The following is a 12,892-nucleotide window of genomic DNA, read 5'->3' on the forward strand; positions in this document are numbered from 1 at the left end:
GAGCTTCTGATGCCATAGACTTACATGGGCATTTAGCAGGACTGCAGCGAAGGTCTGAATTTTCAAATAAATGGGGGTGAATTAAAGATGCTTTACTATATTCAATGATCTGCATAATTAGGCAGGGGGTAATTAGCAAGATTCTCTCTTATTGCTGTTCTCTTATTGCTATTCTCTCTTAACACTGTTCTTTCGAAAGTATTCACTTTGGGCTCCTTGCAGATTAGATAAACTGTGGTTCTTATAGAGATATGATTGCCATGCACATAACTGGTTTGTCTCTGTCATGCTCTTTTCTACAGAAATGAATCCTAGTGACCCGCCAAAGGTGTACCTAGTGTTTGCAGGCCTGGAGCCCGTGGAGTTCACCTGCCTTTTTCCAGAGTGGCAGGACAGGGATGATATTGCCACAATAAACATTAGGGTAAGCATGAGGCTATCACATTAGGCTAGCTTGTGCAGTGTGGTAGATGTAGCTCCTGTGCCACGAAGCGATTACTATGTACTAACCAGTTGTGCTCATCAGAAGGGCCAGAGGCCAGGCACTGCTGTCAAATTTTTCTATGGCATTGTTTGGCTGCAGGAGGAGCAAAAAATGTTGCATTGGTGTCTCAGCTGTCTTCTGCTTTCATCAAGAGGAAGAAATGGGCTTGGTCAGGGCAAGTAATGCGAAGGCAAGATAACCGCTGGTCCTTAAGGGCAACGGAGTGGAGTCCAAGAGTAGGCAAGCAAGCATAGCAGGGGGTAACAGAAGGTTAGGTGGGCGGATGAGATTAAGTAGTGTGGAGGCATAGGGTGGGTGCAGCTGGCAAAGGACAGGGTTAATTGGAGAGACATGGGAGAGGCCTTTGCCCTGCAGTGTGTGCAGTCAGGCTGATGATGATGATTATGAGAATGCTGCAAGCAGGGCTGAGACAAGCAGGGGGCACCGCTGAGTACTCTTTGGCACCTTTGTTTGCGCCAGTGCTTGTCTTCTTGTGTTGTCTTGTACTCGGCCTTGCTTTTCCACTTGCTCTGTTCACTTGGTACTTGCATTGCTGGGATGCTTGACATTTGCAGAGCCTCCGTTGCCAGCTGTATAATGACTGTACTGTGCATTGTAAACACCAGCAGAGGGACACATTGCAGGCAGTTATGGCTGGCCCAAATGTTGGTGCCAATGTAGCTTCTGTTGTAGCGTTAACGAAAGCTGCTTCGTCATGCTCAGCGCATATTAATAAAGCAGTGATGACTAGGACTAGAGGTGCATGATAGGCATTCAGCCCTCGCTGAACGATGGGCAGCACTGTGTAAGTGCTGCAGGTGTCTTTCAGATGAACTGCTGCTCTTTTGTAGCTGTAGCCTATTAGGCAGTTTTTGTGCTTTGTGCTTGTGCTTTTGTTTGTTTATAAGCCGCCTATCTTTTACAGGAAGATCGAAACCACGGCGACAGGCTTTCTGTCCAAGAGACACTCGCCCAGCTCACCAAGACCCACTACACACTTGATGAGCTCAAGTCTGTGCCCTTGCCAGAGGGTGTGGACCCAAAGAGACTGGAGTCTTACCTCACAGATGAAGACTTCGAGGTTTGTACACTGCCCCTACTTTTGACCTTATTAGCGACGAATTCATAGCCACAAAAAGCCTTAATTGTCTAAAACTGCATTAATTCGTTTTAAATTACGTACACAGCGCATCAGGAGTTCCCGGATCATAGGGCCTGCATTTCTGCCGTGCTGTGGGGAATTTATGACATCCCCGAACCTCAAAATCTCTATAGGGGATAGCAAAAGTATCGTTCTCATCTCTGAGTACCTTGGCAAGACATCTCAGGTGCCAGAACTGCAGCTGAAAAGCACTCTGTGGCCTAGGAACTTTTGACCAACACTGTGCATCGTTGTTGCTGCCATGTTTCATAATATTAGGGTATGTTGTGGTGGTTGTGTACTTCAACATTCAAGAGTCTGGTTACTTTCTAGCCACTGCGATCGCTTAGTTGTTATGGTGCTTGGCTGCTGACCTGAAAGACGCAGGTTCGATCTCTGCCATGATGGTTGCATTTTGGTGAAGAACTGCTAGAGGCCAGTGTGATGTGCGATGTCAGCGCATGCCAAGAACTCCAGGTGGTAGAAATTATTCGGAGTCATCCACTACGATATCCCTCATAGCCTGAGTCGCTTTGGGACGTTAAACCCCATAAACCAATCTAGCCACTTTTTGAATAAATCTGGACACAATTTCCAGTCTTGAAAGTTTAGCTAGCATTTACTGTTTTTTCTTTTTACTCGAGCGTGTTTATTGAAGGTAACCTGTCATCATGCTGCCGTTTTTTTGCATATTTTGTTCTCCCATGCCCTGCAAACCTTCCAGGTGGAGTTCAAGTGCACCAAGGCAGAGTTCTATGGTCTTCCACACTGGACGCAGAACAAGCACAAAAAGCAGGCTGGCCTTTTCTAGCCTGAAGCATGCGAATGGAAGAGCTTGAGAAGAGAAGACACAGGGTGCCCATTTAGGAGTGCCGACTCTGGAGGCGCGCTTTTCTCTCAGTGCCAACGGTGCCTAGCTAGATGCCCGGGGACGACGGTGGTCGACACAGACAAAGGAGACTTCATGAGGCCCAGTGTGCTGCCACTCCCAGTGTTTCCTACTGTGCTGCTAGAAGTGTGTACTTTCCTCTCCCACCCCTTGCTGTGATGTGACGAGATTTTGCTCACGTGTGTCCTGCCTGTTTCCCGTACTGCCCCTTATTACTACTGCAGGCCTCCCCCCTTCATTCCTGTATGCGACAGTGGCTGCCAAATGTGATGCTCCGTTAATTTTTTTTTTTTTTTCCTTGCATGGTGTGCTGCAGTTCGGCTCTTTCATCTTTTTTCTTCTCTTCACTGTACTTTCATGCTGTCTGTTGCTGTCATATTTGTTTTTAATCTTGTCCGTATACATTGATGGTCATATCTTTTTTTATTTAAAGAGGTTGTATTTACATTAAAACACAAGTTCCATTCAGGACAGGCTGTTTAATTTTTTATATACCTGTGATCACTGGGATATTTCATTGCACAACATGTAGATGCAGTTGACATGACACCTAGAAGCTAGAGCAGAACGACTACTAGAATGTCATACCATATACTAGAAGGACGAATTTAGAAATATGAGGACTTTTGGAGTTGTGAATGCAAAACTGAAAAATGTATACAGTTTTCTGAGGCTTTCCGGAAAACCTGCATTTTGTCGCTGAGAGACGGCTCAGCACGGTCCTCCCTTCAACTTCTAGAATGGCCAGAGTATTTTTGTATTTTACTTAATAAAGTGAAAGAGCGTATACTAGTGTATATTTTAACAAGAGGTGTGAAGGAAATGACAGCAATACGTGATGTAAAGCATCTGCAGTCCCCAGTTTGCAGTTTTAACCTTCTGGTGTGCAGTGTATATACAAGAGACATATGTATGCCTTGCCATTTTGACTGTTTCTTTTTGTAAAGGATTTCTGTTCATAATATACTACAAGCCAGAGTTATACTATTAACTTATTTGTCAGTAAAGAAAGATTTTATTATGAATATAAGGGAAAAAAATCTAGACTGCTTGTGAGCAACGCAAGAGTAGCAGTACTTTTTTTGTATATAAGTTTTGAAGCTGTATATTTTCAGTGATTATCTCTTCAGTGTTGTGCACGGCTTGTGTATCAGGCAGTCTGGTTGTGTTTATCTTGCTCTTTGTAAGTTGTGTAGTAAATTTGAAACCGTTGCTGTACACCTGTGAACATAAGAGACTTCAATTTTCTTCCGTTTTAAACTGGTTACACACCTGCTGACAAGGTTGTTGTTCTTGCTTATCTGTTTTCTTGAGGTCCATTGCATCATAACAGGCATGAATTCAGCGGCATGCAAATGCAGTTTTAACCGGAAGAAAGGGGGTCTCTTACTTCTGCCTATAGGTCTGTATGAATAACATGAAGTTGTAATATTTTGCCATGACGGCAGTTTCACTCAAGACATTACAGTCGCCTAAAATTGTTCACAGGGTTCTTAGCGCACATGGTGATCAGCCTTGCGTTTACTGCCTTGAACTTGTTTTTATGAGTGGCTATCTGTTTCTGACATGCGTGCACACATACGCAACTGTTGTAACTGCATCGACGTATTCTATCAAGCATTGTTTCTTGAATGAACTGCAAGTGACTGAAAGTGCCTGGCTATTTTTCATCATTGTTTTCTGTTGGGAAATTAACTGCTCTGGAGAAGCCTTGTCTCCTAAATGCTTGGTACGCTTCTCTGAAATATTGCAGATTTTTTGCCATTGCATGACTTGGAGCTACATGAGGCATAAAAATGGGCCACGCTAAAGGCCCGGCAAGTTTTTAATGTTCCAGAATGCTGAAGTGCCACTCCCCAGTTGTTTATTGGCCAGGTTGAGGTTAACCAGGTGATACTCTTCACATCGACCGATTTGTGGCACAGATGATTTTTATCTATTGAACTTAGCCTATGTTTTCTGCTTTCAGAATATGGCTGATAATCTGATCATGCTGTTTCATCTCCTTGATAATTCTCAACTGCTAAGTAATGTGGATATTTTGTACTGCTCTCTATACTCTGCAGAATGAGCGTTGTTAATGCATATCAGTGTGTAACAGAGCTGTTATGAGCACAAATTATAGCAGCATTTAATTTTTGTCTTTGAAGTGATATGAAATTGGCTTGCATATAATTTCTGGAAGGCTTCATTATAGTGTTGTGCCTGTAAGCTTAATTGTGAATGCAACATAGTGTGACATTGGTACTTTTAATGTGCCTTTATATCTTGCTTGGTTTTCTCTTAAAAACTGAAAGCATGAATTCTACAAGATAGCGTCGACAAAGTTCTCCAGTCGAGAGTTAGTCAAGTGGCCCCGTGCTGTGTGTCGGGCGTGTGCTATATGTGGCAATCTGTCGCACTTTGTAAGAGAATATGTTTTTAAAAGAAAAGATTTACATGTGACGAGCATTTTTTTTCTCTGTAAATAAACTTGTCGCTGTGTGCCCTTCCTTTCTTCTCATGTTGTGCTTAGTTCTCATAATGCTTAAATGTTGATATTTCAGTATTGAATAGCTACGTTTTATTTTTTGTGCAGTACTGAAATGCTGTTCTACCGTGCATTTCACCTTAAATTGGTTCATTTTTTACAGCATTGTGAGAAAAACTCAAGTTTACAAGTGTTTATTAGAGAAAGTACTTACTATATATATATAATATGCACTTGATAACTAGAATTACTGATCGTTCGGGCTTCCTCTCCCTGTGCCTCTGTGCAAGTCGCATAAATTCAACGGTCAATTCTAGTACTTGAATGGGTGAAGCGGTTTATTCCAACTAGACTGGTGTGGGCTCGGCTTCCTGTAATTTCGGGAAGGCAGTTTCATCCATGTTCTAATAGCCTCCGCAGGTACTTGCGCAGTGTATGCCATGCCGTGCACTAGACGTCCTGGGACGGAGTGCTTTTGATGAGACAAGGTTCAGATAGATAAGCCACCACTACAAAGCGAGGGGGGGGGGGCAACTGCATAGGTTTTGGAAATCGACGAGTGTGTGAAACTTGCAGGTAAAGGATGCGAAGTTCTTTCGGAGCGAAAGCTTTATTGGCCGCAAACTCGCGATTTTGCCGTGGCGGTACTCCATCGAGGCACGTGACGTCACACTGCGCCGCTCGCCGCCGTTTGGTAGGACGTGACACCGCGTTCCTTGTCATTGCGCTCGCCTCCGCTCGCTTCGACAGCTGCATCGCGTGCGTGATGAGATGTCACAGGATTGAAAAACAGCTGGTGTGCGCCGCAACCACTGTTGAGGCGACAGTATGGACGGCGACAATTCTGATAAGCCGGAGGAGGCCTGGAATCGACAGCGGAACGAGATGAAGAGGAAACAAATTGCCCAGGAAACAGATGAACAGTGCGCCGAACGACTGTCTAAACGTTTCCGTGAATATGCCGCTGCGAAACGGGCACGTTTAACGTCCGGTGTCTCGACCGCTAGCAGCAGCGACAGTAGCCGGAGGAGAGACCGGAGTCCTGCTTCACTGAAGACTGCCCGTGATGAACGATGGAATGAGACCAAAAGACTTCAGCGGCGGGCTCAAGAAACCGAAGAACATTGTGCCGTTAGCCTAGAGATTAGGCGTAAGAGTGACGCGACCCCCTCAATCCTTGGATAGCTTCGGTGCTGAAATCAAACATGGACCTACAGGTCATATTGGACGTTTATGCCTGTGCCTCATACGTTGTGGAATATGTGAACAAGGCCAACCGGGGAGTTTCATAGTTGCTTTCACTACATATATCCTGGCATAGCCAAGCTAAGCCACTGCCATTTTTTTAGGCTAGCATTTGAAATGGTGACGCAATTGTTGATTAAACTCAACTGCCTTCAAGCTTTTCTGCAGCGCACAACGCCAATTAAGTGAGGGGCGCATGTCATTGAAGGTACCAGGTACACTTCCAACGCATAAACGCGCTTCCTTCGAAGGAAAATAACGCCACCGCGAGGACAAAACCCACAGAGCGTTGTTTGGCAGCATCCAACGAGGCATGGCAGGGTGTGGCGAAAGGCAGCAGTAATTTGAAATCCTGCCTTCCGTGACGTCACACCGAGCTTCCACGCCCTCCTCCCTCAAAGCAGTGGCCTTGTGGTAGAGCATCCACCTCGCATTCGGAAGGTGCTGGGTTCGAACCCCAGTGCCGCCGGGAACGAGGAGAAGCTAAAATTCAATCGTCCATTACGTCACTATTTTAAACGCTAGCGCAAAAACACATGGCATGCTTTACCTACAGCGTCTATGGATTACAATCCTAGAGTATTGCGGAATTCTCAAAAAGTGGTGCAGTTGCCCTTTCAGGTAACGGACATGGGCTCGAAGAGGAGGCAAGCGCAGGAGGGCAAAAATTAAGTTAGATAGGTGAATGAGATTGAGAAATTTGCGTAGATAAGGTCGCCGCGGCTGGCACAAGAGATATGGGAGAGTGTTTTGTCCTGCAGTGTGCGTAGTCTAGCTGCTGCTGATATGGGAAGAGGGCTCTGTCGCGGAGTTTCTAATCTGAGTTATATACTTATTAGGGCAAGGTGGTGACTGAAGTAGGCGACATAAACGCGAACTTGCAACTGACGTCTATCGTAACCACTAAGCAGCCGTTACAGCAGTATGTGTGCAGCACACGTATCTCATAACAGATCTGTCTGCAGCTTCAGCTTTCTAGCCGGTTGTTGCACTTTAGTTACTTTACAAAGTTTCCACTCAGTCACAGAAAATTCAAGGACGAAGCTAGCGCAAAAGAAAAGTGCACAACAGTCGGCATTGCAAGCGCTGGCTTTCGTCGTTGAGCGTGTAGGACACTTGACCTTGGCTCAAGGTAAATAAGCGAGGATTACAAGGGCGTAGCCCTCGTTATGAACACAGCTCTTTTCTTTCCGTCAAGTATGACGTAAGGCGATGTAAAAATGCACACTTCAATGAAGGTGACAGCGCCACGCGGCCTCCGCTGAGTACCCGGGTTCGAACCCGACCGCGGCGGCCGCGCTTCGATGGTGGCGAAACGCAAAAGGCGCCCGTGTGCTGTGCGATGTCTGTGCACCCCAAACGACACCAAACGTCCTCAGGATGCCCTGAAATGGTCAGACCGTCCTCATTCCTAACAGGAAATTGATTACTTTTTGAGTGCATCACAAACAAACGTCCTCACGAAGATGTCCACAGTTTGTAATTCGCTGGACGACTCGAGGATGAAAATTTCTCAAATGTCCTACAAACGTCCTATCGCACGGCAATATTGTGGCATTGAACTGAGATTACCCAATGGGCACTGGAACTGTCTTCGATGTCCCTGGACGCCCTAAACATCCACAGGTCGTACAAGGGAGTTCTAGTGCCCATTGGGTATAAAAGCTTTATCCCTCGCACTCGGCTTTCATTAATTAAAAACTTCAGGTTTATTAAAAGATACTTGTGTACAATAGCGATATAATGAAGAAAACCATTGTGGCTGTAGAAGCTATGTCTTCGAGGAGGATATATTACGATATTTCGGCTTTTTTAAACCTGTTCTTATGTACTGCTGTTTCCGATGGGGTTGGACTACTTAGAATTCAGGGCCATTACTCCAAGTAGCTTTTGCACTGAGACGGCAGAGTTCAACTCCTGAAAGAGTTGTAGTCGTCGCTGTATGAAGATATTGCACGAAGAGCAACCTGTATGAAGCAACAAATGCGGCAGACGAGCCAGTTTTGAGCTTGGCGAAACTTTTGCATAATTTGTTTGCTAGAATACAAGACAAATGAAGCAAAAAGAAATTTAAGCTGTTTCACAGCCTCTGCACATTCCCTACAGTAATTAAGCAATATTATGTGTAAAATATGACCCAAATTTTCTAGGCTAAATTAATCTTCATCTTACGTCCTGAAAACATACTAACAAGGTCCTTGAGATGAATTCTGAGGACGTCCTGAGGACATACTGAGGCCGGACAACAGGAGTATGAAGACTTATTGATCAGTAGAGGACGTCCTCAGGACAACACTGTGTCCTCAAAAATTAATCCTCAGGACATCCTGAGGACATTTTTGTGTTGCCTAGGACGTTAAAGATCCCCAGATGGTCGAAATTATCGGCAGACCTCCACTACGACATCTTTTTCTTCTTCCACTCCCATCTTCCTTCCCTTGCGGCGCGGTTCCGGTGTCCACCGACATATGTGAGACAATTACTGCGCCATGCACAGTTTCAGTTTCGAGTTGCCGGCGGCCGACGTCTCGTCTCATCGATGGAGGGAGAACGTCATTTACCTTCTAGACGTGCTTTTAACCTAACTCCACAGCACAGCCACGTTTGACAGCTGCACAGCGCGAGAGAAACGACTGACAAGACGAATACTGCAGCGCTTGCCTTTTTCGATGAAGTAAACTGCATCAAGCATCACGTTCGCTGGTGGGCGTCGCTGTGGAGCGCGCGATTTTCAAATGCCGCGAGACATGACAAAATTTCATCAGCCGCTGTGCCGAGGGTAACCGCGCTTTCTAAATCCTAAAAACTGATATGGCTATTACTAATGACAACCTACAAATCTCTAATTGCAACCAGGGGTGTACATGTAATAGTTAAATAGTTAACTGTTAATCCCCAACTCGATGGACACATCCTAGGCCAGGCGTATGGGCGGAGCGCCTACTGCCACGGGCGTACGCTGGAGCCTTCTGCGCTCAAGTCCCTAGATCAGCTTTGCTTTTTTTAGAAAAGCTCATGAAGGGACTTTAGTCTGCTCATGCGCGAGGTGCGATGTCCGCCAACTGTGATGTTAATATGGCACAAAATCCATCTTTCTTTTTTCCCTATATGTTCCATCTAGAATCAAATGGATCAATAAAAATTCAGCATTTAAAACAGTTTGAGAGGTAAAGGGTTCAGGAATACAGACCTCTATCGCAAGTATCACTTCATCGAACCAGTACTTCGAAAGGATCTGCGATGATTCAATCTTTGATAATTTCGAGTTAAAATTTTTGTTTTGAAGAAAGTTAGACGCTGCGCGCTGCATGCTCGAAATCCTGGATACTGGGAGCGTGGTTACCCTGCCTTTTGCACGCCACCTCTAAAAACAACCAGTGCTTGTGTCCAACCAAATCAATGATGCCGCTTACACAGGGCCGCTTACTTACCCGCTCACATTGCCAAAAACAATAGTAATAAACAGGGGCAAGCAGTGTGATGTCATACTAGCGTATTCTAGATAAGAAAAGTGGCACATACCTCTATCTTCAGCAAAGACAAACATGGTTTCGAGGCGGTTGGTATGAAATTAAACTTTCACAGAAATCACCCGACTTATTTCCCACCCACTAATTCCATTCGGAATCATGCAAAAAAGGGTTCATAAAGAGCAGGCGGAACTTCGATTCTGTGATCTTTTTCAATTATCCTCTTTCTACACATGTTCATTGGGTATAAATTTTTTTTATAGTAAATAGTTTTAATTTGGGGCTGAAAGGGTTAAAATGGAACGGCTTCAAACGCGGGAAAAGCAACTGTCTGTCTGCAATTACGAAAACAGTGCAGTATACAGGGTGTCTAAGCTAATGTGCGCCAGGGAAGAAAAAAAAACGGTAACAAGTACGTTACGGGAGTAATTGTTATTTGCCCCCGAAGTGGTAATTGTCTCTCTTAATCAACTAAAAGTAAGCTTCAGAACAGCTGAGCAGCCGCGAATACTTTATGTAGCTGCGTTAATGCATGGTCATCGTAACAACCTTCTTTATTTAAAGCTCCGGTCGAGACACTGGGTTCGAGCTCTGACATGTGTTCTTGTCTGCAAGGCAAAAGTCACCCGATAAAAAGGTAAGCGTCGAAATGGACGCAACTTCAGCAGACCGAACCATTTCTGCAGCGTAGCTCGCTACCGGGCGCCATCTTTCATATTTTAGGCAATATCAGGTTTCAATTAAAAGGCCTCAGGAAGCTTCTTAATCAAAGCTATGCCAGATCGTTTCACACCATTTTAAACACCATATATTTGGGTACCTAAAACCGGGAAGCATTTTCGATATCTATCCATGTTACGGTGCTATACAGTTTCAAATTCTGGAAAAAATGCCAAAACGTTGGCCCCCTCCCGTAGGCAGCATCGTATAATATTCAAACGCGCTGGGAAGCTCGTGTATTGATAGCACAGGACTGAAACTTCGGCACATTCCTAAGCTAAGTGTATATTACACAAATCCCCGAATCACTTTTTGTAGGTGTTTTTGTTCACGTTTTACGACTTTTTGGACCCCTTCCCATTGAGTTACGCTCCCTGTCGCCGCCACTGCCGGTAGATGGCGCAAGTAGTAGATGTCCCAGAAAGCTGGGCATGGGGTGTTATGTTGCTCGTACTATTTCTTCTGCAGGGCTTCCCCTCTTGCTCTTTTTCTTTCAGTGTTAGTGAACGTAAGTAAGTGTCCATGCATTTAATAAGCAACGCGCGCAGAATTCTCCACGTATGTATCGCATACGCAGCTCGAATATATATATATATATATAGCCTGCATTGCTCGGATTTGCGAATGCATGGGCATATTATGCCTGCTAACATAAGCTAGCAGCGGCCGAGGTTACCAACCACTGTAAGAAAACTGCCATAGCCGTTTTTTTTTTGCTTATATTGCTGTGGTAACTTTGCAGTAGCCTTCAGTGTAACGCCTTGTCAATTAACACAAATATGATAAAGGACTTCGCGCAGCACACCTATAGCACTACAGCCTAAAGATGGCTGCCGAAATCAAAAGTAGTGCCGACCACTAATTCGTAACACTGTAGCCTTGATTAAACTGGTTAATCACTGGTTAATCACCCAATTTTTTTTTCACCAGACATACTGTAAAAACCCGCATAACTTATTCAAGCATTTTCTTCACGCTTTTTCGCTCCACCTTATAGCATCATGCGCACTAAGCGTACCGTACTTGGTTAATGTTATTCATCACTTCAGTGACCTTCACCAGCTTAGCTCTATGTATCATACATGCAGCAAAAAAAAAAGCTACATATGCTGCATCACCATCGGCAGACAAAATGAGCACTGTATTTTACACGCAGCATATAACTAAGACTGTGGAGATATTGAATAAACGAAAATGAAAACTGGTTTTTGGGGGAAGGAAATGGCGCAGTATCTTCCACACATATCGGCGGACGCTTGAACCGCGCCGTAAGGGAAGGGATAAAGAGAAGGGACAAAGAGAAGAAAGGTAGAAAGAGGTCATACAATCAGTTTTTCTGAATTCTGGGGTAATACAGTTCAACCACGTTATAACGAAGTTGAAGGGGCCTGGTGATTAGTTCGTTGTAACTGTAGCTTTGTTATAGCTCGTGTTGACCGAGCTTCCAATGGAACTCGTCGTTCCTTCGTTATACCCATTATTTCGTTTTAATGAGATTCGACTCTAATATCATATACCTTAGCGCCAATCGACCGCTTGCACCTTTTAGCTGCAACAGTTGGAACGCGCGCCTAAAGTCGCAGCTTCCCTTTTGTGTTTGGGGGAGTTCTCAACATTTCACATCTCAAAATTTAATAATGAGATTTGTTGCGTCATTGTTGATTTACCATTTTAGGAAATTACTAAAATAAGCGTCAAAATCACACGCACGCTTCAGATATGCAAGCACTGCCAAAATGTACAGGTCGGCGGGAAAGCGGCGTAGCAGGAAACATGCCGCGGCCGCTACAGCACTGGAACTATCATTTCGCGCTTCCTGCATGCTGTCTTGGCGATCCGCTTCCCATTTCTTCGATTATTGAAGCGAAAAGCAGATTTTTGCAGCTGTTTCAGACAGCCCGAAGAATAAGCATTTGATCCTGAATGAAAAGCAATGAAAACGACTCACAGCCATTGCTGAGAGCAAATATTTACGATTTAAACACTTCATTTGAATGTCAAATAGAGGTGAGCTAAATGAAAAACTATAAAATAAAACGCGCCGCGAGCATGGTTACTGCGCCTCTCATTCCTGTATTTTGTTCTGGCAGTAGCAGACGACAGCGCTCGACCAGAAGCAAGACTCGACTGCAGCGCTTAGTTCTCGTGACTGCCACTAGAGCCACCCTCCGCCGATGGGCGGGATGAGTTGAGAAGCTGCTAAACTCTGGTTCAGTTCTGGGTGGTTCCGGACTTTTCGGTTTGGCCAGGCGCTGGTATGGCCCACAATCTCATAAAAAATATTCGGAGGGCACTTGAGAGTGCTTACGTACTGTGAAGGCGAAATCATTAGTGTTGGTAGTGACCATGGTAGTGACAGTCGTCTACCGCCAGAGTCGTAACTGACGAATAAATTGGCGCTAGGGTTAGTAGAGGGCACTCGGCGGCCACAGGCATGGAGGAAGTTGGTGGGTTCAATGCCGGCCGCTGATAA

At 44.9% G+C, this 12,892-nt stretch overlaps 1 protein-coding gene across 7 annotated transcripts in view; it reads left to right on the top strand.

Moving 5' to 3' along the window:
• Positions 1–5,007, top strand: part of LOC144125615 (uncharacterized) — a 272,073-nt gene extending 267,066 nt beyond the window's left edge. For all 7 annotated transcript variants that reach the window (XM_077659145.1, XM_077659149.1, XM_077659146.1 and 4 more), the window contains 3 exons: positions 303–424; positions 1,410–1,565; positions 2,350–5,007. In XM_077659145.1, the coding sequence (XP_077515271.1) occupies positions 303–424; positions 1,410–1,565; positions 2,350–2,436 (365 nt within the window). In that variant the 3' untranslated portion in view covers positions 2,437–5,007. The remainder of the gene's footprint in view (positions 1–302; positions 425–1,409; positions 1,566–2,349) is intronic.
• Positions 5,008–12,892: the final 7,885 nt, after the last annotated feature.

This window comes from Amblyomma americanum, chromosome 3 (assembly GCF_052857255.1).
Source record: "Amblyomma americanum isolate KBUSLIRL-KWMA chromosome 3, ASM5285725v1, whole genome shotgun sequence".
Lineage (NCBI taxonomy): Eukaryota > Metazoa > Arthropoda > Arachnida > Ixodida > Ixodidae > Amblyomma > Amblyomma americanum.